The sequence below is a fragment of the Anarhichas minor genome, unplaced genomic scaffold (assembly GCF_050575085.1).
Source record: "Anarhichas minor isolate MPS153535 unplaced genomic scaffold, ASM5057508v1 ptg000095l, whole genome shotgun sequence".
In the NCBI taxonomy this organism is placed as follows: domain Eukaryota; kingdom Metazoa; phylum Chordata; class Actinopteri; order Perciformes; family Anarhichadidae; genus Anarhichas; species Anarhichas minor.
Window position 1 is genome coordinate 815,001 of NW_027466541.1, and position 27,904 is coordinate 842,904.

General features: G+C 41.9%; 2 protein-coding genes across 14 annotated transcripts in view; both read right to left on the reverse strand.

Moving 5' to 3' along the window:
* Positions 1-5,296: 5,296 nt before the first annotated feature.
* On the reverse strand, positions 5,297-10,244 carry prdm12b (PR domain containing 12b). Its single transcript, XM_076082553.1, has 6 exons — positions 9,977-10,244; positions 8,632-8,697; positions 8,096-8,220; positions 7,223-7,378; positions 6,883-6,997; positions 5,297-5,811 (listed from the first exon to the last, which is right to left on the reverse strand). The coding sequence occupies exons 1-6, from the start codon at positions 10,242-10,244 to the stop codon at positions 5,297-5,299; spliced, it is 1,245 nt and encodes a 414-aa protein (XP_075938668.1).
* Positions 10,245-15,587: 5,343 nt separating this feature from the next.
* The window catches only part of LOC142939277 (far upstream element-binding protein 3-like), a 28,261-nt gene continuing 15,944 nt past the window's right edge, over positions 15,588-27,904 (reverse strand). For 7 of the 13 annotated variants that reach the window (XM_076082541.1, XM_076082539.1, XM_076082540.1 and 4 more), the window contains exons 11-18: positions 26,359-26,459; positions 26,119-26,257; positions 23,992-24,152; positions 23,464-23,534; positions 23,251-23,336; positions 22,956-23,027; positions 19,586-19,686; positions 15,588-19,213 (exon numbers count right to left, since the gene is read on the reverse strand). In XM_076082541.1, coding sequence (XP_075938656.1) covers positions 19,193-19,213; positions 19,586-19,686; positions 22,956-23,027; positions 23,251-23,336; positions 23,464-23,534; positions 23,992-24,152; positions 26,119-26,257; positions 26,359-26,459 — 752 coding nt within the window. In that variant the 3' untranslated portion in view covers positions 15,588-19,192. The remainder of the gene's footprint in view (positions 19,214-19,585; positions 19,687-22,955; positions 23,028-23,250; positions 23,337-23,463; positions 23,535-23,991; positions 24,153-26,118; positions 26,258-26,358; positions 26,460-27,904) is intronic. The other 6 variants (XM_076082549.1, XM_076082545.1, XM_076082543.1 and 3 more) reach the window with 5 other exon arrangements.

Here is a 27,904-nt window from a genome sequence, read left to right on the forward strand (position 1 = left end):
TACCTTTAGTTACGTACCGTTAGTTACTTACCTTTAGTTACTTACCTTTAGTTAATTACCGTTAGTTACTTACCGTTAGTTACGTACCTTTAGTTACATACCGTTAGTTACTTACCATTAGTTATGCACCTTTAGTTACGTACCTTTAGTTACGTACCTTTAGTTACGTACCGTTAGTTACTTACCATTAGTTATGCACCTTTAGTTACGTACCTTTAGTTATGTACCGTTAGTTACTTACCGTTAGTTATGTACCTTTAGTTACGTACCTTTAGTTACATACCGTTCGTTACTTACCGTTAGTTACGTACCTTTAGTTACGTACCGTTAGTTACTTACCGTTAGTTACGTACCTTTAGTTATGTACCGTTAGTTACTTACCGTTAGTTATGTACCTTTAGTTACATACCGTTCGTTACTTACCGTTAGTTACGTACCTTTAGTTACGTACCTTTAGTTACGTACCGTTAGTTACTTACCGTTAGTTACGTACCTTTAGTTACGTACCTTTAGTTACGTACCGTTAGTTACTTACCTTTAGTTACTTACCTTTAGTTACGTACCGTGAGTTACTTACCGTTAGTTACGTACCTTTAGTTACGTACCGTTAGTTACTTACCGTTAGTTATGCACCTTTATTTACGTACCTTTAGTTACGTACCGTTAGTTACTTACCGTTAGTTATGTACTGTTAGTTACGTACCTTTAGTTACATACCTTTAGTTACATACCGTTAGTTATGTACCGTTAGTTACGCACCTTTAGTTACGTACCTTTAGTTACATACCGTTAGTTACTTGCCGTTAGTTATGTACTGTTAGTTACGTACCTTTAGTTACGTACCTTTAGTTACATACCGTTAGTTATGTACCGTTAGTTATGCACCTTTAGTTACGTACCTTTAGTTATGTACCGTTAGTTCCTTACCGTTAGTTATGTACCTTTAGTTACGTACCTTTAGTTACATACCGTTCTTTACTTACTGTTAGTTACGTACCTTTAGTTACGTACCGTTAGTTACGTACCTTTAGTTACGTACCTTTAGTTACATACCATTTGTTACTTACCGTTAGTTACGTACCGTTAGTTACGTACCTTTAGTTACATACCATTTGTTACTTACCGTTAGTTACTTACCGTTAGTTACGTACCGTTAGTTACGTACCTTTAGTTACATACCATTTGTTACTTACCGTTAGTTACGTACCTTTAGTTACATACCATTTGTTACTTACCGTTAGTTACTTACCGTTAGTTACGTACCGTTAGTTACGTACCTTTAGTTACTTACCGTTAGTTATGTACCGTTAGTTATGTACCGTTAGTTACGCACCTTTAGTTACGTACCTTTAGTTACATACCGTTAGTTACTTACCGTTAGTTACGTACCTTTAGTTATGTACCGTTAGTTACTTACCGTTAGTTATGTACCTTTAGTTACGTACCTTTAGTTACATACCGTTCGTTACTTACTGTTAGTTACGTACCTTTAGTTACATACCGTTAGTTACTTACCTTTAGTTACGTACCTTTAGTTACGTACCGTTAGTTACGTACCGTTAGTTACTTACCGTTAGTTACTTACCTTTAGTTACTTACCTTTAGTTACGTACCTTTAGTTACATACCATTCGTTACTTACCGTTAGTTACGTACCTTTAGTTACGTACCGTTAGTTATTTACCGTTAGTTATGTACTGTTAGTTATGTACCTTTAGTTACGTACCGCGTACCGTTAGCTATGTACCGTTTATTACATACTGCAGCTACCCTGTACAGTAACAGCTGGTAGTAGAGGGGTCAGGGTGTCACTTTCCTCTCTCTGGCCAATCACGGGACGCATTGTACACGTTAGTCAAGGTGCGTGCCTGTGATTGGTAGAGCAGAGGGGAGGAGGGGGTTACCTGTTCTGTGTCGGGAGCTAGTCAAGGTTGTTAGACCAGAACCAACGAAGAAGAGTTGTTGTTGAAACACTGTACGAAGACTGATAAGGTTCGCTGGAGTTGCTTCTCACTATTGTTGACGGTTTGTGTGAATAAACCTCTTGCAAGGACTTCACTCTGTCTCCGACTCATAAGTGGAACATTACAATACCGTTAGTTACATACCGCGTACAGTTAGCTATGTACCGTTTATTACATACCGTTAGTTACATACCGCGTACAGTTAGCTATGTACCGTTTATTACATACCGTTAGTTACATACCGCGTACAGTTAGCTATGTACCGTTTATTACATACCGTTAGTTACTTACCATCACTGGCAGATGTCACTTTGCCTGGAGGAGAGCAGATTGGATCTCTGGAGAGGCAGTTAGGCAGAGGGATGCTAGCTAACGCTAATCCTCATCAGTACATCACGTAACGTAAGCACTTCATCGTAAAGACACACGAATGATGACAGCACAGCTTTAATCATTATACACTGGTCAATAGTTATCTTGTGTAGGATATGTGAGGACATTACTACATTATTAACATCAATTACTTGCTAAAAGATGTAGTTATGAATCCCACTGCTCTTTTGGTGAGACCTGCCCTGGGTAGCTGGTTGAGGTAGAGACAACTAGTTAAGGTTAACCATTAACCTGGAGTAGTTAGGGTCAGGAAAGCTCATTGGTCAGAGCGTAGGATCTGAACAAATCAGGTAACCGGTACCTCAGCGAGCATGGACGTCAGCCCAATCCTAGCGCTAGCTAGAAGCCGTTGATATGTCTAGAAGCTAGCTAACTAGCTTTGTTAAGCTAGCTAGCTTTGTGAAGATTGTGTTGGTTTCTAATGTTAATGTAACGCCGAGCAATTAGTTAGCATAGTTTGACCCACATCAAAGTCACACATAAAAGTAAAATGATTCAAGTATTTGAGATAAAGTGAGATAAATCATCAGTAAGTATTGGTCGTTCCTGTTCTACGTAAACTAATGATCTACAGTAGCTGGCCTTCGTAACATTGGCATTATTGGCTAAATTTACTAGACATAAAATACTTATAATTATATATACTTATAACACTAATTATAATTATTGATGAAATAAAATGTAAGCTGTATTTTATTGTTGTAGACGGTGGCAGATATTTTCACTGATTGTATTAACTGTAGGCTTGTTTAATTTACTGTATGAAAATGTCTTGTATTTTATAATTATCAAAATCTCTTCATTAGAAGTGTAACTTCAGCTGTCAGATAAATGTAGTGGAGTAAAAAGTACAATGTTTTCCTCTGAGATGTAGTATAACATTAAAATACTTAGGTAGAAATACATAATAAATGTACAGACATGAGCAGAGTGGAAGTAAATACTTTATTAGGAGTATATAGGCTCAAATACAATGTCCTTTATAGAAGTCAACATAGCATACATCATATACCAATACATGTGTCATATGTGACCTCATACACATACAGAGATAAAGTGACAGTTCAATTATATTCTGGGCATAAAGCACATCTCATGTTTATATTCACATTATTTTCTTTGACAGTATATTATTTACATCACATGAAGAGAAAAATGGCCGACAAACAGCTGCCAGTTTACGGGACTCATCAAGTTTTCTAATATCTCATTTCTTTGAATATTTAACAACATATTTATACATAAATCAGAAATAATATCATGTAGAAACATTTACAGAGATTAGAAACTTAGATTCGTATATTTTATAACAGGTGTCCATTGAACCTGCCTGAGACCCAATTTGGGTCTTGACCCAACAGACATGAACCAATAATAATATTATTAACAATAATAATAATACAATATGTTAAATGTCAGGCTCTGCCTATTTGAATAAGTGATGAGCTTCTTTAAAGGAATCAGGTGAGTTTTTAGTAGATTTAGGCCACTGGTTGGTCAATAAGAAGACAGCAAAATTGTTCACTCTTGCTAACATGTTAGCATGCAGCTAACATTGAGGAAAGTCCCAAAAGATACTTTGGTGCTTTGTGCTAGTACATTAGCATGGAGTTTGCTATTACTAGCGTGGTGTAGCATCACGTCTAACACCGGTCAAGCTAACGTGGGCTTAAATATTAGTGCTTAAGAGTTACTCTACGTAGTTTATGTCAAAGTGTTAGCATGGAGCTAACTATCACTTCACATTTTAGTTATTCACAAGGTTTTCAATCAACAAGGTGAATTCTAAAGTGCTAGCTTGGAGGCTACTATAGCTCTACTATGCTAAAGTGAGAGTGTGGATCATTGATACAATTCTAAGAGCTTAACTCAACACGGGCTAGCTAACGCTAGTGTTAGCCCTTGATCACAGCTGAGAGTGTCACAGCAGTAACTTGTTTCCTTCTGAAATATTTTGTGTTAGAAGTCGTATTAGCTTAGCGACATCGTGGCTACTGGATATGGTGAGACAGGTCTGTCTGTCAACCTTGTCAACTTTACTACACGACACGCCCTCTGAGATAACTTCTGGGATCCACACAAATTATTTTAACCAAAACCACAATGTTCTCCTAAATCTAACCAAGACGTTTCTGCAGCTAAAGTTTTTTTGTGAACCTAAACGAGCAGCAACCATTTCCAGGGCGTGTGATGTAGCGCTGTGGACCCACAGACAGACCTACTAGCACTCCAAGCTAGCTAGCCTGCTAACAAACTAGCAAGTTTGAATGCTAGTGCCACAATAATTTCAAGTGTCACATTAGTAGCTGTGTGTAAACCAGGTTTGTACTCTGGAGCAGCTTCGTTAAAGTGAACTCTTGATACTTTAGCTTCCTCCATTTTGAACTCTTTGGAACAGTTTCGCTAGTTAGCGCATGAATCAAAAAGTCAACAAGATTTTTCAGCGAAATTTGGTGTGACTGACATTTTACTCCACTTAACACAGGGTTATCCCTTAATAACCAGATATAAAACCTTTTCCAGGTGTGAAGGTTTGTACTGCAGTTGGAGCTTTAGCATCATGTATGCTAACCTGTTAGCATGGTACTGCCTGACCAATAGGACGATCTAGCAGAAGCTCAGTGGATTCCTGTGAAGATGTTTCAGACTGTAGTTCCTCACAGTTTATAACACACAAACGTCACAACGCTTTAACAGAACCTTTCGCATGCAGACCAAAGCACGACTTCATCGTCTCACAGACATTTATACCAGAGTCACAGGCTGAACGCTGCATCCCATCATGCAACAGTTTTATGAGTCATCATGAGTCTCAGTGTTTGAATGAAGAACCGTGAAGCATGCTGATAATGTAAATAATACAAACGTCTGATCATCTCATTCATGTCATGTTTAGATCATCTGTCTGTCTGTTTGTCTCTCTCTCTCCCCCTCCCCCGATCACAGCACCATGGTGGGGATGTGGTGCACCAGTGAGGCTGGGTGAGGCATGGAGGTGAGCTGTGGTGGGTGAGGATGAGGAGGAGGAAGAGCAGCGGGAGGAGAGTGAGCAGTGTGCACCGTCCCCCCCGCCCCGGTGACCCCGGCTCCTCCGGCGCCCCCGGAGGGTCGATGCCGGGCGCTCTTCTGGTGCGCCCTCAGACCGGCCAGCTGCGAGTAGGCCGACTGGCACACGTGACACTTGTAGGGTCTCTCTCCGGTGTGCAGACGCACGTGGTTCCTCAGCGTGGACGACTGGCTGAAGCGGCGGTTACAGAAGCGGCACACGAACGGCTTGTCCAGCGTGTGGATCCGCATGTGAGAGCGGAGGTTACTGCGGGAGTTGAACCCACGGTGGCAGATGACGCAACGCATACGACCCAGACTGATGGAGGAGGAGGAGGAGGAGGAGGAAGAGGAGGAGGACGAGGAGGAGCAGGAGGAGGAAGAGGAGCCTTCACAGGTGTGGAACTCATCTGGGAGGAGGAGGAGAAGGAAGGAGAGGAGGAGGAGGAGAAGGAAGAAGAGGAGGAGGAGGAGGAGGAAGAAGAGGAGGAGGAGGAGGAGGAGGAAGAAGAGGAGGAGGAGGAGGAGGAAGAAGAGGAGGAGGAGGAGGAGGAAGAAGAGGAGGAGGAGGAGGAGGAAGAGGAGAAGGAAGAAGAGGAGGAGGAGGAGAAATGGGTCAAACTGATGTCACAAACTGATATTCTATATTTGTCTCATTCTCAGACTCGAACCACAAATAAATAAATGATATAAAATGTAATGATCATTCTAAAATAAATACATAAATGAACACTTTTTATTCCATGAATCTGAATGTGTGGAACCCTAAATGTGTCATCTGTCCCTCTCAGGTTCTAGATCTGATCGACTCTATGATCAATAATCGGAGGCCTTTATGATCAATAATCGGAGGTCTTTATGATCAATAATCGGAGGCCTTTATGATCAATAATCGGAGGTCTTTATGATCAATAATCGGAGGCCTTTATGATCAATAATCGGAGGTCTTTATGATCAATAATCGGAGGACTTTATGATCAATAATCGGAGGTCTTTATGATCAATAATCGGAGGCCTTTATGATCAATAATCGGAGGTCTTTATGATCAATAATCGGAGGCCTTTATGATCAATAATCGGAGGTCTTTATGATCAATAATCGGAGGACTTTATGATCAATAATCGGAGGTCTTTATGATCAATAATCGGAGGCCTTTATGATCAATAATCGGAGGTCTTTATGATCAATAATCGGAGGACTTTATGATCAATAATCGGAGGTCTTTATGATCAATAATCGGAGGACATTATGGCCAATAATCGGAGGTCTTTATGATCAATAATCGGAGGCCTTTATGATCAATAATCGGAGGCCTTTATGATCAATAATCGGAGGTCTTTATGATCAATAATCGGAGGACTTTATGGCCAATAATCGGAGGACTTTATGATCAATAATCGGAGGTCTTTATGATCAATAATCGGAGGTCTCTATGATCAATAATCGGAGGTCTTTATGATCAATAATCGGAGGTCTTTACCCGTCTTGGTCTTCTTGCTCTGCTCCTCGTCTCCTCCAGGGATCCCTGGGATCCCCAGGAAGGTGTTGTGAGAGTTCCCGTACCAGACGAGCAGCTCCTGGTCCGGAGGGATCGTCTGAGGAGAGAAACCAACACTAATCAATAATGTTCATCTGAGGAACTCTGGGTTCATCTTCTGCTGATCAAGATCAGAAACTTGATTCTACTTGAATAGTCTCTTTTGATTTCTTATAGAACTGATTTATTGAATGTCTTTGGAGTCTAAAGGTCGTTGTACTTCATATTTAATAGACACAATGTCTTGATGTTGACTGTTTGTGTTGGCGGTGCGTTCACTGACCTCCACGGCCTTGTAGAAGATGCTGCTGCCGATCTGAACCACCTCCAGGTTCTGCTCCTGCTCGTTCCGTGCACACTTGATGTAAGTCATCCAGCTCCTCTGGTCCTCCTGACTGGCGTCGATGAAGTACCGGACGGTCCCGTCCTCGTTGAACACCTGAGAGGGAGCAGGAAACACAATGAATGATGTATAACGTAAAATATTATTATTATTACTGGTGGAATATGATGCAGTTAAAGTTAAACGGTCTGAGCTCTCTGACCAACCTTCTAGTTCATGAACATAAATAAATAATATAAAATGTAATTAGGACCCAATAAACTACAGATATTCTCTTTTGTTAACTACGAGGAACGTTAACGTAGTTTAAAGGTTTACGTTTATTAAAAGGTGTTTCTGTGAAATCACAGGATTTAAATCATCTGTTAAATTGAGCGATATGTTAATGACTGTCGAGCTAGAATATAAATATAAATATGAATATAAATATAAATATAAATATAAATATAAATATGAATATGAATATAAATATAAATATAAATATGAATATAAATATGAATATAAATATGAATATAAATATAAATATAAATATGAATATAAATATGAATATAAATATGAATATAAATATAAATATGAATATAAATATAAATATAAATATAAATATGAATATAAATATAAATATAAATATGAATATAAATATAAATATGAATATAAATATGAATATAAATATAAATATAAATATGAATATAAATATAAATATGAATATAAATATGAATATAAATATGAATATAAATATGAATATAAATATAAATATAAATATGAATATAAATATGAATATAAATATAAATATGAATATGAATGCATGTTGTTTACCTCCCACATGAGGTTGTTGTTCTTGTACTGGTCGATGTGTTCCGGTGAGATGAGGCGTCCGGTGAACGGTCCCATCTCTGTTCCTGCTTTGATCCACGTCTTAGAGAAAATACCCAAACCTTCTCCTGGACCACCCCCCCCCCCCCCCCCACACACACACACACACACACACACACACACACACACGGCTGTTAGACATCATACTACATACAGGTACTACCACCTCCTAACCTATACAACATATACGGTGACTTTATAACAGTTATCTGACTAATCGCTCTGAAACATATCAATAAAAAATGATACTTCATCTTCATCAGATTAATACGCATCGATGATCAACATGTTATAAAACACGAGTTTAGAGGAGAAACATTACAGAGACAGCAGATTAAAATATGAATATTAATAATAAAAGAGTTATTCACTGATGAAGCAGTTATTTAGAACGTATATAATATATAACATATAAATGATATAGTACATAATAATAAACATAATACATGTGATATATATCTATATATATATAATATTACCTGGGACTGAACTCTGAGCGATGATCACCTCACTCGGTAAAACCAGACTCGACAACTTCTGCACCTCTGAACAAAACACACAATTAAAATAAGTAATATTCAAATAATATTCATTTTAATTTCAACACTTTTTAAACAAGTCTGACATTATTTTAATCTCTTAAAAAAAGACATTTTCATGACTAAGAAAATCTCTTCAACGTGACGTCATCGTGTTGAACTCCTTCATATTTAACAGCGCGTGATGAGCGCGTGATGCATTGTTCTCTGAGTGTTTTTGGGAGAAAGGACGTCGCAAAGCTGAAGTTTCCCACAAACAGTGAAAGCAGCATGAAGGTGAGCCTCGAGAGAAAAGAGGTTAAACTCTTCTTCTTCTGTTCAATGAGCCGCTTTAATCTGAACCCACGAAGAAGAAGAAGAGGAGAGGAGAGGAGAGGAGGAGGAGGGGGAGGTCTGGAGACACAATCACATATAAATAGAGTACAAAATAAATACAATAGACTGATGTGTTTCAATATAAAACCTGTCTCGCGCTCAGCACGGAGCGTGAAACAGGTTTTGACACTAAGGAGAAAAGAGATTTAAATGAGATAAAAGTGAAAGATTATCTCAATTTAAAAGGCGAGAAGAAGAAGAGAGGAGAGCGGCTCATGAATGAATCAAGAGAAACAGTTCAGCGGGCTTTAAAAAGCCCCGCGGAGCAGAAATAATCCGTTAAAAACGAACCGGGAGGCGCGAGACACCGGGTTCAACCTGTCACGGATCCTCCGAAACTGTTCCGAACGAAGTTCATCGAAACACAAACGAAACGTTTCCGTTAAAATCTAATAAAAATAAAAAAGAGAAAATAAAAAGAGAAAAGGCCGCGCATGACGCTTCGTTTTATTTGAAGGATTTAAACTTGAAAGCTCATTTTAAATCAGAGACACGAGCTGATGTATTTTAGGAATTATTAAAAGCATTTATATTCATTAATTATTGATTTAATGAGGCTGAGCGTCACATTATTGATGACGTCACTGTTAATCATAATTCATAACAATAGTTAAATTAACTTTGTGTCTGCGGGTTAAACTCATTTTACACATTTTTGTACAGAAAATGTTTTATAAATATAAATAAATATAATTATTAAATGTGCAGAAACACTTTTAAACGTTTTAATTGTATCTTCATGATTTAAAATAGAACGACGCTTCACATTAAATATTAATCAGCAAAATAAAATAAACATAAAAGTATTAAAGTGAAAGTTCAAAGTTGACTCATTAATTAGAATATTAATTTCGGTGACCGGAAGGTAACGGTCACATTTTAATTGGTTAATTGAAGTGTCGTCACTGACCTCCGGAGAAGGACTGCGCGAGCACCTCGGCGGTGAACGCGGTCTTGGGGCTCGCGCTCGGCGCGGTGCGGTCCTCGTGCAGGTTCAGGTGGTGCTGCTGCAGGTGAGGCACGTGCTGGTGGTGCTGCTCGCCCAGCACGTGCCTCCAGCGGCCGTACAGGAAGCTGTGCAGGATGTCCGACGTGATGATGTCCGCGAGAGAGAGCGGCTGCTGCGGCTTAAACACCGACTTCAGGCCCACAGAGGAGCTGGGCAGCACGGAGCCCATGGCGGGGAGAGAGGGAGCCGGGGGCCGGGGGAGGAGGACCGGAGGACCGGAGGACCGGAGGACCGGAGGACCGGAGGAGGAAAAGTCCTCCAGGAGAGAGAAAAAAAATCCCAAACTAGAAGAAGAAGCTGCACGTGCTGTGTGTCTCTTCTTCTTTAATAAAAGTCAAATATTAAAAACAGGATTTTTCTTCTTCTGCGATCACATATAAAAAAGTGTCACGAGGCGACAGAAGTTGTGCAGAAGTGCTGATGGTCTCACGGCGACGAGGTCTATATACAGCCGGTCTGCCCGCCTGTCTGCCTGTCTGTCTGTGTAATGGGCTGTAATCACCTCCTCCAACATTTCTATAAAGAGAGGAGAGACAGACAGCGTGTGTGTGCGTGCGTGTGTGTGCGTGTTCGTACTCCACGCGCTGTTGGCTCCGTGTTCAGCTCCGGCTCGTGACACCGTAGAGACACTCAATTAGGACTTAATGAGGAAACAACAGCGGAGTCTGGACCCGGATCAGGATCAGGACCAGGACCAGGATCAGGATCAGGGCCCTGCGGGGTCTCGGTCCTCCTGGTTCGGACTTGAATGATGTTCTTCATCCTCAGAGAACAACGAGCATTTCTGTGTACTTTTACTGCAGTAATGGATCAGAGTACTACGATCCACATGGACCCGGACTCACCTGGACCACGTAGATGTTTATCAATAAAGGTTATTCAAAGATATTCAATGTGTAACATGAAAACACAACTTTATCTTTATAAATATCAAATATTTTAATATAAAAAGGTTAAAAGTCTTCAGCAGTGGAATGTGAGCCAAGGAGGAGGAGGAGGAGGAGAAGGAGGAGGAGGAGGAGAAGGAGAAGGAGGAGGAGGAGAAGGAGCAGGAGGAGGAGGAGGAGGAGAAGGAGGAGCAGGAGGAGGAGAAGGAGGAGGAGGAGAATGAGGAGGAGGAGGAGGAGAAGGAGGAGAAGGAGGAGAAGGAGGAGGAGTGCTGCAGTGTGAGTGACAGAGCAGGAAAACAGATTAGAGGACAGATTACCAAGACAACAGCTGCTTTCTTCATCCCTCCATTCACCCTCCTCCTCCTCCTCCTCCTTCTCCTCCTCGTCTCTCAACAGGATTATTATTCTTTCTTTCACTCTGATCTGTATTTATGAGCTTATAAACATTTATTGTCGACACTCGTTAGCGCGAGAGAGAGACACACACACACACACACACACACACACACTGTCGGTTGAATCTGTTTAAATTGGTTTTGATTCATAAACGATAATTCTATCAATAAAGAGAATATTTAATGTTTTTAATTCAATATTCTAAATACAATTAAATAAATTCACGGAGTCGCGCGCTGAGAGATGTTTACATTAATTTCATAGTTTGTATTTTTATTGTCTCTGGAGTCATCATATAAAACACTGAACCGGATCAAATATAAATATTATTCAAATATAAAATAAAAGTTTGATCTTATTGTTTTATTTAATCAACATGAATATCATTCATGTTCATTTCATATTTTCTTATGAATATGATTTTGTATCTAATAAGTAATGTGTCAGTATTTATACCATTAAAATATATGAAATATTTCCATATTTCATATATTTCTTTGATAAACGTGATCCGTCCTCCAGGCGGCTCGCTGAGGTCTCTTAGCCGGCTCTCCTCGCTCCTCCAACGGCTTCAGCTCCGACTCTCCCCCGCTGGACTCCCCGGAGCTCCGGCTTCAAAACACGGGAGGCGGCGCGCTTTCGTCCCGAGAGACGGGGGAGAAGAAAGGAGAAGAAAGGAGGAGAAGATCCCGCAATAAAAGCGGATTTTGAATGTTTTTATTTGACTCAATGAACGTTTTCTTTCTTTCTCTAAGAGGAGCGCGGAGCTGCACGCGGGCCGAGCGCGAGTCTATTAAAGGAGGAGGACACGCTTTAATGAGCTTCTACCACAATGAGACCTCCTGCAGCCAATCAGAGCACTCCTCACACAGGAGGAGGAGGACGACCGGCAGGTGACTGCCACGTGTAGAGGAGAGGAGGAGAAAGAGGCGAGGAGAGGAGTAGAGGAGAGAGGAGTAAAGAAGAGAGGGGAGGAGAGAGGAGGATGAAAGGAGGATGAGAGAAGAGAGGAGGACAGGATGAGATGACAAAGAACAAGAGAGACAAGAGGAGGAGGAGGAGAGAGACAAAAGGATAGAAGGAGCAGAGGAGAGGAGAGAGGAGGAGAGAGAGACAAGAGAAAGAGGAGGAGTTGAGGAGAAACAAGAGAACAACTGGAGGAGAGAAGAGAGGGAGTCTGAGGCAGAGCTGAGGATGGAGAGGTGAATGGATGAGGAGGAGGAGGAGGCGGTGGGAATGAGCCCGGTGGCTGTGTGATATTGTTCCGTTAACGTGATTATCCTCATTAGTATTCATGCTAATAATCCTCCTTTAAAAGCCTTTTAATAACCATCAGCAGGAGGAGATGCTGTCAGCTGCTCAGGAATCAGAATCAAACGCTCCCTCTGCTCCTCCTCCTCCTCCTCCCTGCAGCTTGTTGCCATTTTCTCATCGTCAAGTTTCAATGGTCCTGAAGAACAGCAGTTTATTATATTATCAACATTTATATTTAATATTTATAAATGCACCATGTAAGAGCGAACATGGTATTTAAAGCCGTTAACATGTTACACATAATATGAGTTCATGAGCTTATGTTCAAATCCAGAGAGATGAAAGTTCAAACGTGACTAATGAGTCTCGTTAGTGTTGAAACAACCACCGGAGTCACGTCACCGTGTACTAACGTTAGTGACAGAGAGGTCGATGTAAATACACTAACAGCTGATCAGCTCCTCTGCTGCTGAAGGCCACGAGGGGTTAAAGTGTGCACAGACTCTGGTGAAGCTGATTGAGAGTTTATTGCTCCTGTTGGTCCCTGAGCATCATGGGAAACATTTGGACTGGATCCAGATCACCATCACTTTAATGTTTAATCAGGTCTGAGACACACACACACACACAGTTCATCTGTACTTACAGAGCTGCTTCCTGTACTTTATGACCGCTGCACACCGCAACACACACACACACACACACTGCCAGTAACAGTGGAGCCCTCTGTTCTTGTTTCCCGTTTCCTCTCTCTCTCTCTCTCTCTCTCTCTCTCTCTCTCTCTCTCTCTCTCTCTCTCTCTCTCTCTCTCTCTCTCTCTCTCTCTCTCTCTCTCTCTCTCTCTCTCTCTCTCTCTCTCTCTCTCTCTCTCTCTCTCTCTATATATATATATATATAAAAGTCCCTCTCAAAGCTAATGTCTTTAAGTTAATTATGCTGATTTACGTCACTTCACAAGATAAGAAACGGGGAAAAGTTTGAAATTTTTTTGGGAAAAGTTTGAATTAATAATAAAGAATTAAATCAGTTTTTTTGTTGAGTTAACGTTCAGAACGCCGTTAAAGTGGAGATGAAATGAAAGATGCATTTAAACCGTTCAGTATATTTACCCACTCAACAATATAACCACCTGAGACCGCTGATGCAACAGTTGGTTCACACAGCTAAAGAATTTCTGCACAAACACCTCTGCTGGCGTCACATCTGTAGAAACTTGCATCGTTCAGAATCGTATTGTTTCATGGTGCACACCTGAGCGGTAATCAGCACCTGGATGGGTCACACCTGTCCGGAGGAGAATCCATCACACACATCTGAACTCATTTATGGAAAAACATTAAAGTGTTGATATTTGAGCTCATGTGAGTCGACACCTGTGTGTGATTACAGTAACGTCTTAATGACAGATGACATCACACCGCCCGTCAGACCATCTGTCTCCGCTCTGGGAACATGAATAAATGATAACTGACTGACTCTCTCTCTCACACACACACACACACACACACACACACACACACACACACACACACACACACACACACACACACACACACACACACACACACACACACACACACACACACACACACACACACCTCAATGGGTAATTGGGGAATAGTTTCAGTGTATTTAATTCACCACAGAAGTCCGATGTGAGTCATTAGAGTGACTTCCTGTTTCACTTCCTCCATTGCACCGCTGCTCTAGCAGGAGAGCTAACATGCTAACCGCTAACATGCATCTTTCTTAATTCCTCTGTTCAGTTTCTTCACAAACTGACATTTGTAAAAGTCTGTATCTGGTCGGAGCTCACCTGCTCACATACCTTTAGCAGCACTGGGCTGTAGCTTCTGTAAATATATTCTGCTGTGATTACAGTCTGCCTTTTAATTCTTGGACAATTTGATGTTTTTCTTGGAGGCTAAATTTAGCTCCGTGTTTGGTGTCAAAATGCCGACGTGAATTGTATCCTTCATCACCGACACGCATCATAACACAGAAGACAGACCCGTTTTTCTCCCTAAAGCACAGACATGTTTTCTCTTTCCCATCTTAAATTACATTTTCTTCCCTCTGCATCAATTTTTCTCTTCGTGGACATTTTGGGATTATTTGTCGATCTTTTTCACTTGTTGGAAAACCTCTTTACGGGCTGTTCCCTCTCCTGTCCACCTGTTGTGATAGTTTTAATGTCGGTACACAGACATTCTATCTCATAATTTCGACCATGGGGATATTTTTAATTTTCAAGTCTAACTTAATTTTTTTTTTGGATTCGCGGGCCACATAAAATGACGTGGCGGGCCGATTCGGCCCGCGGCCCTGGAGTTTGAGACCCCTGCTTGACAGCGTTCCTTGACAGCGTTCCTTTGACAAACTCAATTTCCCATAAACCTCAGACCCAGTCTCAACAGAAACGTAATCTAGCTAAAGCCAGACGTAATCTAGCTAAAGCCAGACTTAACCTAGTTAAAGCCAGACGTAATCTAGCTAAAACCAGACGTAATCTAGTTAAAGCCAGACTTAATCTAGTTAAAGCCAGACTTAATCTAGCTAAAGCCAGACTTAATCTAGCTAAAGCCAGACTTAACCTAGCTAAAGCCAGACTTAACCTAGTTAAAGCCAGACTTAACCTAGTTAAAGCCAGACTTAACCTAGTTAAAGCCAGACTTAATTTAGCTAAAGCCAGACTTAATCTAGCTAAAGCCAGACTTAACCTAGCTAAAGCCAGACTTAATCTAGCTAAATCCAGATTAAATTTAGCTAAAGCCAGACTTAATCTAGTTCAAACCTGATTTACTGACGTCCGGATTGATCTAGTGACCTTAAACTAACTAAACATAAAAACGATTTGAGACGACAGACCACAAAAAGGTTTCCAGGATGTTTTTGATCATTTTCACCAAATCCCACGACAGTTTCTATTAATTCAGTTCATGTTTCATCTCCACAAAAAAACAGTCAGTGAGTCAGAAAGAATGAGCCGGTTTATTAGCCCTCATGTTAATCATCAACATCATCATCTTCCACTTCCACCGTTTCGTGGCTCGGGTTCATACACAACTCTTTATCGGTCAATAGAATCTAATAGAAAAATCTGCAGGTTACAGTTAGGACGTGTGTCCGTTAGAAAAACAACAGAAACCAAAGAAAGGCTCCCCGTCACCCCTTCAGGACGAGGGCTCGGGACTAGGAAGATCTAAACCGGAGTGGACGGGTGGCGTCGTGTCCTGTCCTGGTTCTGAGACGTTTGGGGTGGGGCTTGGTGTGACCAGTAGGTTACTGGTTTAGACCCGATGGGGGGGGGGACCTTGAACTGGGGGGGCTGGACACCAAACAACCATCCACAGTCAGATCTAATCCAGCAAAAGCCAGACTTAATCTATTTTAAATCAGACTGAATCTAGCCAAAGTCGGACTTAATCTAGACACCAAGCCACCGTCCACTCCAGTGCTTTTTTAATTATTATTTTTCCGGGGGGAGTTAAACCCCCTTCACTACAGCTCTCCTCATCTCGGGAGCCGCCACGCTAATGAGCTGCGGGATCGTTCACGTAATCAAATGGTCCGATTACAGACGTGTTGGGGGAAAAACAAAACAAATCACAAATCCCAGCAACTTTTTAAAGCGTGACGACGTCCGGACGGACGGAGACAGACGGACAAGAAGAGAGAGAGACAGTTAGCCTAGCAGTCTTGAGAAAATAACACATACTCAGCTTCTCTTTGCAAAATCGGTTAGACACAAACATGTGAATTAAACAATATCATATTTAACAGGATAACAAAGTACATTTTTAATTGGAGAGCACCCGCCAGAAAGTGGAAATTTACACAAACCATATTATCTTATCGACAAACTGAATACTCAAAAACGGATAAAGAGATTTAAATAGACCCCCCTGAACAGGAGAACTCATTATTATCGTCGTCATTATTATTATTATCATCATCGTCATCATCACACATACAAGAAGCAGAACCACTGATTCAATATTCAACTCAACAGACGCCAGATCTCCCTCAAAGCAAGACAAACCTCTCTGTGGTCCGACACGCTAACAGCTAGCTAACGCACAAAAATACACACAATGCTAACACACACACATAAACACACACACAGCGAAAGCTGGAATCACGTCTACGAAGGAACACAATCTGTGAATTAATGCAAAGGAGGGAGAAAATGTAAAGTCAAAAATCGAAAACGCACGTTAAAACAAGCTGACGGGTAGATCACAAATCCTGCTGGGACATGAAAAATACATCCATGTTTGTGTTTAAAACGTATTTGAAATGACGAACATGAATGTTCGAGAAACATAATCCGGCCTTAACAGACACACAACCTACAGCTAACGCACAACCTACAGCTAACGCACAACCTACAGCTAACGCACAACCTACAGCTAACACACGTACCGCTCAGCTAACACACGCCACACACGTTTAGCTAACGAATATTCGGATGTTGGGAGAATCAGGGATAATTTTGTAACGCTGACACATTACTGAAAGGTGTCGCTCCCTTAGCTGGCCATGTGGTTCTAAAAGATAAATGGATATTAAGCCTAAATTAGGTATTTGGAATCGTTTCACATTGTTATGACAGTTTGTTAGCAGCTAAATTTAGATGTTAAGCTTATTTTTAAGCAGCAGAGTGGATGATATTTGTGTTTGAGTTTTATTCAGATGTTAATGTCAGTGAAGCTGATTTGAACACATTTCTTTTCACTGGTTTGCTGACAGTTTTGGATTCTTTATCAAATTGGGAGAAATTCATCAATATCTGACGTGAAATTACAACGGGGAGGCTGACGTTAAAGTTTCCATTCTCACCAACTATTCACTAGAAGTTGTGAGCGTAGCAACGTCACGTTAGCGCACGTTAAGCTAACTCTGTTGACACACGCCACAGAAAACCGTAACGGCCTCCACTTTAATTCAACTTACAAAAAACGTGCAACACACATGTTCAGTAAAAGCTAAATCACACGGTTAAGCTAACGCATACAGCTAACGCAAACAAACATTTGAATGCTACATTGGCGTCATGTCGGGAGAATCAGGGATAATTTTGGAACGCTAACATATTACTGAAAGATGTCGCTCCCTTAGCTAGCCATGTAGTTATAAAGGATACATGGATATTAAGCCTAAATTCACTATTGTTAATTGTTCCACATTGTTTGTTAGCAGGTAAAGAGCAGCAGAGTGGATGATATTCGTGTTTGTTGGGTTGTATTTAGACGTTAATGCCAGTGAAGCTTCTTTGGAGACATTTTTTCACTGGTTTGCTGACAGTTCTGATTATTATATATTTTTTATCAAATAGGATAAATTCACAATATCTCCCAAAAAACAAAAACGGTAATGCGCATGTTCACTAAAAGCTAACTCACTCCGCTAAGCTAACGCATATACAGCTAACACAAACAGTTATTGTTCAGGCAAGACATCGTTTCAGTTAAACAGTCGGCTAATAAAACACAGCAAAAAAACAGTTCGACCACCACATTCGTTTCGCTGACACACAGGAGGTAACGCACAAATCTTTTTTTGCGAACTTGCTACGTTTAGCGCAATACATCGCTAATATAATCGATAACTTCATTGTTCAGCTACCAACACTTCTTCTACAAAACAAAATCGGCAAAAGTAGAAACGGAGAACTAAGTTACAACAACAGTAACGTTTAAAGTAACTTTCCCCTTTTCTTTGTAATGAAACTTGAGTTGTGGAGGAAACGTGGCGTCGGCTGGAGACACAAACTGTTTGACCACAGAGAGATCTGGCTTTAGACAACGCAATATAAATCATTTATTCATCATCACATCATAAAAACTAAAGAATCACTATCGAGATACAGGAATAAGAACTATCATCAAACCAACAAAAGAAAACAATAAACGCGTCATTGTACCTCCAAGATGGCGACTTGAACAGGTAAAATTAGACCGAGAACAAACAGACCCAGCGACCACAAATTTAGTACAAAAACAGTTTTTTGTCTCCGACGGTAAAACATTAAATTTCCATCTGACGCTATTAAAAATATTTCTATGCCAAAAAAAAAATATAACTGAGAGTCAACACACACAATCTGACGCATGCTTTTAAAACATTATCATAAACAAAAATAATAATAATAATAATAATATCTGATTTTCTTACTCAAGACTGCTAAGCCTCATAACGATTTCTTATTGGAAAATAAAACTAGACAAAATATAGATTATACTGATGTTTTTTTGTTCAAAGCCACACTGATAAATCTTTTAAGTTCAAGTTTGATAAAAATAAAACAAAAAGAGAAAGCAGGTCTGTGGAGACCCGAGGCTAGTCCCAGAAAACCTGCCCGACAAAATATCAACTTTGTAAGTTAAAAAAAAACAGAAAAGAAAGAGTTCGTGATTTGTTTCAGTTAATCCGTAAGTTTGTTTTTCTCTACAAAAGGAGGAAGCGGCAGAGCGTTGCTAGGAAACCCCGATTCGGTTGCTGTCGACGACCGTCCAGGGCCTTCACCTGGTGAGGGGAGGGGCCTCTAGTGATCCTGAAGAGACAGGAAATGACATCATTGTTCTTCGTCGTTCTGCTTTAGACGTTGTTGCAGCCGTGGAGTCGAATGAATGGTTTACGTGTCGTGTAGAAGAAATACGTCAAACATTATTCAACTTATTGATTACGAATATATTTATGGTAACAATAACAAATATTACACCCAATTTCACTGGAAGAAAAAAAGATATATATAAATATAATAATATATATACAATATATATATTCTTGTTTCTTTGTACCATTAGGTTTAACGTCTGAAATGTTTCTATATTTTTCTTTAAAGATTGTGTTTGAAATCCCCCCTGATGGATTCTGGATCAGCAGAACTTTCTAAAGTAATACTGCAGACCAGAACCTGGTTCAGCTAGAGACCAGCTAGAGACCAGGTGAGCGTGCTGTGTGTTACCTGTATCTGGGCGGCGTTCCACAGGTACGGCTGCTGCTGTCTGTAGTATTCTGCTAACGCTGCAGTGTAGTCTGGGACAGAACTCTGCTGAGAAGACTGACCTGAGGACACACAGGGACATCAGGACATCAGGACACACAGGGACATCAGGACAGACAGACAGGGACATGAGGACACACGGACATGAGGACACACACACACAGCGACATGAGGACACACACAAAGCGACATGAGGACACACGGACATGCGGACACACACAAAGTGACATGAGGACACACACACAGGGACATGAGGACACACACGCACACATGAGGACACACATCACGTCTCTGCTGGTTTGATCTCTTTGTTAGTGTGAACATCATCAACATGTCTCATCAGGACTCTGTCTTTGTGTGAGTCACACAATGAACGTCGACCCAATAGTTTCTCTCTTTTAGCTGAGTTTGGTTTCTTCCTCTTGAGGGACATATGTCTGTCTCTATGTTCTGTCTTACATCATTTACTCTGTTTAGTAATTGGAGGGACGTTCAGAGAGAGAGAGAGAGACGTTCAGACAGAGAGAGAGAGAGACGTTCAGACAGAGAGAGAGAGAGAGACGTTCAGACAGAGAGAGAGAGAGAGACGTTCAGACAGAGAGAGAGAGAGAGACGTTCAGACAGAGAGAGAGAGAGACGTTCAGACAGAGAGAGAGAGAGACGTTCAGACAGAGAGAGAGAGAGACGTTCAGACAGAGAGAGAGAGACGTTCAGACAGAGAGAGAGACGTTCAGACAGACAGAGAGAGACGTTCAGACAGAGAGAGACGTTCAGAGAGAGAGAGACGTTCAGAGAGAGAGAGAGACGTTCAGAGAGAGAGACGTTCAGAGAGAGAGAGAGAGACGTTCAGAGAGAGAGAGACGTTCAGACAGAGAGAGACGTTCAGACAGAGAGAGACGTTCAGACAGAGAGAGAGAGACGTTCAGACAGAGAGAGAGAGACGTTCAGACAGAGAGAGAGAGACGTTCAGACAGAGAGAGAGAGACGTTCAGACAGAGAGAGAGACGTTCAGACAGAGAGAGAGACGTTCAGAGAGAGAGAGAGAGACGTTCAGAGAGAGAGAGAGAGAGAGACGTTCAGACAGAGAGAGAGAGAGACGTTCAGACAGAGAGAGAGAGACGTTCAGAGAGAGAGAGAGACGTTCAGACAGAGAGAGAGAGAGACGTTCAGACAGAGAGAGAGAGACGTTCAGACAGAGAGAGAGAGACGTTCAGACAGAGAGAGAGAGAGACGTTCAGACAGAGAGAGAGACGTTCAGACAGAGAGAGAGAGATGTTCAGACAGAGAGAGAGAGACGTTCAGACAGAGAGAGAGAGATGTTCAGACAGAGAGAGAGAGACGTTCAGACAGAGAGAGAGAGACGTTCAGACAGAGAGAGAGAGACGTTCAGACAGAGAGAGAGACGTTCAGACAGAGAGAGAGAGACGTTCAGACAGAGAGAGAGAGACGTTCAGACAGAGAGAGAGACGTTCAGACAGAGAGAGAGAGACGTTCAGACAGAGAGAGAGACGTTCAGACAGAGAGAGAGACGTTCAGACAGAGAGAGAGAGACGTTCAGACAGAGAGAGAGAGACGTTCAGACAGAGAGAGAGAGACGTTCAGACAGAGAGAGACGTTCAGACAGAGAGAGACGTTCAGAGAGAGAGAGAGACGTTCAGACAGAGAGAGAGAGGTTCAGACAGAGAGAGAGAGAGACGTTCAGACAGAGAGAGAGAGACGTTCAGACAGAGAGAGAGAGACGTTCAGACAGAGAGAGAGAGACGTTCAGACAGAGAGAGAGAGACGTTCAGACAGAGAGAGAGAGACGTTCAGACAGAGAGAGAGAGACGTTCAGACAGAGAGAGACGTTCAGACAGAGAGAGACGTTCAGACAGAGAGAGAGAGACGTTCAGACAGAGAGAGAGAGACGTTCAGACAGAGAGAGACGTTCAGACAGAGAGAGAGAGACGTTCAGACAGAGAGAGAGAGACGTTCAGACAGAGAGAGAGAGACGTTCAGACAGAGAGAGAGAGACGTTCAGACAGAGAGAGAGAGACGTTCAGACAGAGAGAGACGTTCAGACAGAGAGAGACAGAGACGTTCAGACAGAGAGAGAGAGAGAGACGTTCAGACAGAGAGAGAGACGTTCAGAGAGAGAGAGACGTTCAGACAGAGAGAGAGAGAGACGTTCAGAGAGAGAGACGTTCAGACAGAGAGAGAGAGAGACGTTCAGAGAGAGAGAGACGTTCAGACAGAGAGAGAGAGACATTCAGAGAGAGAGAGAGATAGAGAGACGTTCAGACAGAGAGAGAGAGAGAGACGTTCAGACAGCGAGAGAGAGAGAGAGAGACGTTCAGACAGCGAGAGAGACGTTCAGAGAGAGAGAGAGACATTCAGAGAGAGAGAGAGAGAGAGAGACGTTCAGAGAGAGAGAGACGTTCAGACAGAGAGAGAGAGAGACGTTCAGAGAGAGAGAGAGACATTCAGAGAGAGAGAGAGAGACGTTCAAAGAGAGAGAGAGAGAGAGAGAGAGACGTTCAGAGAGAGAGAGACGTTCAGAGAGAGAGAGACGTTCAGACAGACGGACGTGGGTTCAGACAGACGGACGTAGGTTCAGACAGACGGACGTAGGTTCAGACAGACAGACGTAGGTTCAGACACACAGACGTAGGTTCAGACACACAGACGTAGGTTCAGACACACAGACGTAGGTTCAGACACACGGACGTAGGTTCAGACACACGGACGTAGGTTCAGACAGACGGACGTAGGTTCAGACAGTCGGACGTAGGTTCAGACAGTCGGACGTAGGTTCAGACACACAGACGTAGGTTCAGACAGACAGACGTAGGTTCAGACAGACAGACGTAGGTTCAGACAGACAGACGTAGGTTCAGACACACAGACGTAGGTTCAGACACACAGACGTAGGTTCAGACACACAGACGTAGGTTCAGACACACAGACGTAGGTTCAGACAGACAGACGTAGGTTCAGACAGACAGACGTAGGTTCAGACACACAGACGTAGGTTCAGACAGACGGACGTAGGTTCAGACAGACAGACGTAGGTTCAGACAGACAGACGTAGGTTCAGACAGACAGACGTAGGTTCAGACAGACAGACGTAGGTTCAGACACACAGAGGTAGGTTCAGACACACAGATGTAGGTTCAGACACACAGACGTAGGTTCAGACACACAGACGTAGGTTCAGACACACAGACGTAGGTTCAGACACACAGACGTAGGTTCAGACACACAGACGTAGGTTCAGACAGACAGACGTAGGTTCAGACAGACAGACGTAGGTTCAGACACACAGACGTAGGTTCAGACAGACAGGTCGTACTCTGCTTCTTGTAGTAGTCCTCCCAGGCCTTACTGTAGTCTGCCATCAGGCTCTGAGGTTGGTTCTGTTGACCTACAGACACAAACAGACAGTGAGTCTGAAAACCACCACGGTGACTCATGTTCATGAAGGAACACATCCCATAATAACACTGGTCACCATGGTTTCACACCATATCTATCAACTGGTGTTTGGCGGCCTGGTAGGACTACTGAACAGAGACAAACATACATATAGTTACAAATGTTTTTATTTGTACTTCTTTTGTCTCACGATGTGTGTGTGTGTGTGTTACCAGGGTCTTGTTGTCCAGGGTTCTGCCAGCTGGTCTGGTAGGTGTTTCCCCAAACGCCAGTCAGGAAGGTCTGACCATTGCCACAGCTGTGTACGTACACACACACACACACACACACACACACACACACACACACACACATTAATAATACTTCATCATCATCAACACACTGACAAACTGAAGTGGATAAGATGAATAGACGGAGCTTCTTACTTCTGGTGTGTAGCAGGACCCTGAGTGAAGGGACTGAATCCAAAACCTCCGTTACTCATGATCCCTGAGCCCTGAAGACCAGAGACACATTCTGTTAGAACAGTCCACCTTAAATCTACACAGCATCATCTCAACAGTCCACCTTAAATCTACACATCTCAACAGTCCACCTTAAATCTACACATCTCAACAGTCCACCTTAAATCTACACATCTCAACAGTCCACCTTAAATCTACACATCAACATCTCAACAGTCCACCTTATATCTATTAATTGAGTGGAGTTTTACATTTAAAGTTGTTTTTGATAATAATTTGTTTGCTAGTATATTTAATTTATTTAGTGTATTTTTCGACATGCAACAATAATTCAGCGCATGACTAATATAAATCTCCTGACAGACAATAAAAGCATCTTTGAACTCATTAATATAATTCAGACTGAAGTCAGACTGTGATTAAAAACCTGATTATTGTTCTACAGTCTAAATGAGTGTCGTCGTACGGAGGTGCGTTCGTTTTGCGTACCCCGATCTTGTCGTCTATGAGCTGGCGGGCCAGGTCCATCTGCTGGGCGGTTCCTCTGATGGTGAAGACCCGGGTGTTTGGGTCGGTGGAGGGGGGGGGGTTCCTCTGCAGCTCCACGTGAGCTCCAGACTGCTGGTTAATACTCTTAATGGTTTCTCCACCTGGAAACACAGAGAGAGGTGATGCTCGGACAACACAACATGATAAATGAACATCCTTAAATTCAACAAATACACCACTGTGCACAAACACCGTCTTCAAACACAACAAACAAACGTTATGAACGAAGCTTCCACCTGTTCACTGAACACTAGACGCTAAAACTTTAAAATGTAGCCTCCTCCTCCTCCTCCTCCTCCTCCTCCTGGTCAGCAGCATATGCTGAGGTCATTAACTCTTTGTTAACCTAATGAGGAGACCATTGATGGAGCTTTTATGAGGTGAGAGCCATCGAGTGAGCAGATCTGTGAATAAATCTACATATTGTTCAGACTTCTTCTGACATTCATTCTGTTTTGATGACTTTAAATCTTCCATACGACCATGTTTATTTATAAAATGATGTATTTTTCAGCTTCCTGATGATGCCACTGTAACGGTCAGCTGTCTTATATTCATTTTGGTAAACAAACATTTATTGGTGAAATGTTTCATATTAATTATTAATATAAAGCGTTTTCTTCAATAAAAACTCTGGACTTTAAAATGACTCAATCATTATCAGGATTATTTCTAACATATTATATATACGCAAATATCATATATTTATATTATTATCTTACTACTTGATATTGTTTCTATTTAAAGTAGATTTTAGTTTATTTTTATCTGATGCCAGTAAATTAAAAACCCTTTAATTTACTGGCAGGTTTAAAAAGTGTGTGTAGACATTAGAACGTTCATGAGTCCTGACTAACAATAGACCACCAGACACACAAACAGACCATATGGTGTCTAAACATTGAGTGCTTGACATTTCTTTTTTTCCTGATGCTTTTATTTTGGAAGCTGCTGCTTGACCCCACACACACACACACACACACACGGTCGAGTGGGGCTGATGGAGCTCCTGCCTGTTGGTGTTAGTCACAATTTTATTATTTTTTTCTTTTTTTTAGTTCTCCGGTTCAGAGGCTTCGGATTTTAGAAATATTTCAATCAAGAACAAATAAAAGCAGGAAATGCTCTCAATGTGTTCAGATTGAATGGAATCACTGCTGATATTTGAACTGAGTTATAAAACAGAGCGTAGGATCCACACTAGATGTTTACGTATGTTCAAAAGGAGGAAATGCACGTATGCCAAAAACATTCTAAATTATTATTAATTATTATTAATCTAAAACCTTGTGTGCTCCTGTCAGTGAGCCGTTTCCTTTAGTAAATGTGTTCAGCTGGTTCAGCCTCATATCCCTCTACACACATTCAACTTTAAACCACCGTAGTATTTATATCTTTATATCTCACCGATTGATTCCAAAAGCAGTTCCTGCCTATAAGTTCAATGCATTTGTAATATTAGAAAAAGTTACAAGTAGAGATGCAGAATGATGCAGGCATAATTTAATGGATGGGTATCTAAATACATACTACTCTTTACCGCCCCCTACAGCGTTCCTTTACCGCCCCCCTACAGCGTTCCTTTACCGCCCCCCTACAGCGTTCCTTTACCGCCTCCCTACAGCGTTCCTTTACCGCCCCCCTACAGCGTTCCTTTACCGCCCCCCTACAGCGTTCCTTTACCGCCCCCTACAGCGTTCCTTTACCGCCCCCCTACAGCGTTCCTTTACCGCCTCCCTACAGCGTTCCTTTACCGCCCCCCTACAGCGTTCCTTTACCGCCCCCTACAGCGTTCCTTTACCGCCCCCCTACAGCGTTCCTTTACCGCCCCCCTACAGCGTTCCTTTACCGCCCCCCTACAGCGTTCCTTTACCGCCTCCCTACAGCGTTCCTTTACCGCCCCCCTACAGCGTTCCTTTACCGCCTCCCTACAGCGTTCCTTTACCGCCCCCCTACAGCGTTCCTTTACCGCCCCCCTACAGCGTTCCTTTTCCTTAAACATGTTGGCCTTTGTGTTTACATCATCATCATGCTGCTGGCGAGATTCAAACAGATTTCTTCTTCTACCTTTGCCGATGACCAGGCCACACTTGTCAGCAGGGATGGTGTAGGTCACTTCCTGTAGCGGACCAGGAGAGCCCATAGTCCAATCACCACGACCTCTGACTCTGCCGCTCCGCAGGGCCGAGCCAAAACCATCACGCTCCTACGAAACACAAACAGAGTGAAGAGAGCACCGAGGACATCATCACAGTTCAGTGTAGACGAGTCTACCCGTGTGTGAGTGTGTGTGTGAGAGTGTGTTACCTGTGCGGTCTGGATGAGCTCGTTGATGAGGTGGACAGCATGCTGACAGCGGTCTGGCTGACCCATCACCATGGCCACACGCTCTGGACTGATGCCATCATCTAGAGGAGACACAGAGAGGCTCCATCATAACTCCATTAAGAGACTGGTTTAATCTGAATTATACCGGTGTAGACAGACTAAACTGGATTACATGGACTGGATTATAATGATTTTAACCTGGATTACCTGTGTAAACACACTTTAAACTGGATTTTACTGGTGTTGGAAGGCCAGTTCTAAAGAGTATTATACTGGTATCAATAGACCAGTCTAATCTGAATTACATTGGTGTAAACAAGCTAGTTTAATCTGGTTTATCCTGGTATCATGAGACTACGTTTAAACTGGATTATACTGATTTTAACAGACCAGGATTATACTGATGTTGACCTGGATTATACTAGTTGTAAACCGATCACGGATCCACCCGTGATCGGTTCGGATCACTCACGGTTCGGCACACTTGTGAACCGCGTATTAATTGAGTTTTTTTTTGTTTTTTTTACAGTTTAATCATCACAGTGTGTAATAAAGTTATACTGCTGCTGTTCCTTTTCAAGTAACAAGTCCCCGAATATCAATGCAGTGTCAGTGAACAGATATAAAGCAGTAGTGTGCTCACGTGAACGGAGTGTGAAGCATTTAACGGTGAGTCACGGCGAGCAGAGGAACGGAGGAGCTTCAGAAGCCCCCGGCGTCATTTAAGTCGCAAATTTGGGAGCATTTTGTCTTCCCTGTAACTCATAATGACGGATGAGGGTGGTGGCCAAAGAGTTACGGTATGTAGCCGTTGTTTAAAGAGAAAGACACAGGATAACGGCTGACTGTGACCGCTCACTTCATCACGGCGGAGTGGGAGATTCATAGTCCGGTACTGTAGACACGCCCCCTCTGTGAGAGTCACACACACCTGGGTCAGGTGCTGACAGAAGCATCAGAGTGGAAGCTAGACACACCCAATAGTAATATCCCAGTCACCACAGAAAGGTCTACCCAGGTCTCCAGGCAATGGAGATATTCTCATCTTTTTGAAAACAATGTCACAGTAATGTAAAATTATTTCAGTGTATTTGAATGGCATAACCTGACAGGAAGTAAACATAGACCCAAGTTGTTTCCGAGCAGTTCAGTTCAGTGTAAACAGTGGAAGCTAGCTCACTGGCTGTTTCTTTCTTTCAGTATTGATCAAAGGACGAGGGCATCAACATACCTCATGTTGCCTTAAACTTAGCAGAATTGAGTATATTTGAATGTTTTATTTTTATTTATTTATTTCATTTTGTTTCAAATTGGACATCTTCAATATTTGTGTTTTCATTTAAGACTATAGCTCAAAGTTCTTTTCTTTAAGTGATTTAAGTGATTAATTAATAAATGGAAAGCAAAGTTATATTTGTCTGCTCCCCTTTTCTTTGTTGATCCGAACCGTGACTCAAGAACCGTGAGGTTTGTGATCCGTTGCACCCCTAGATTATACTGATTTTAACAGACCAGTTTGAACTGG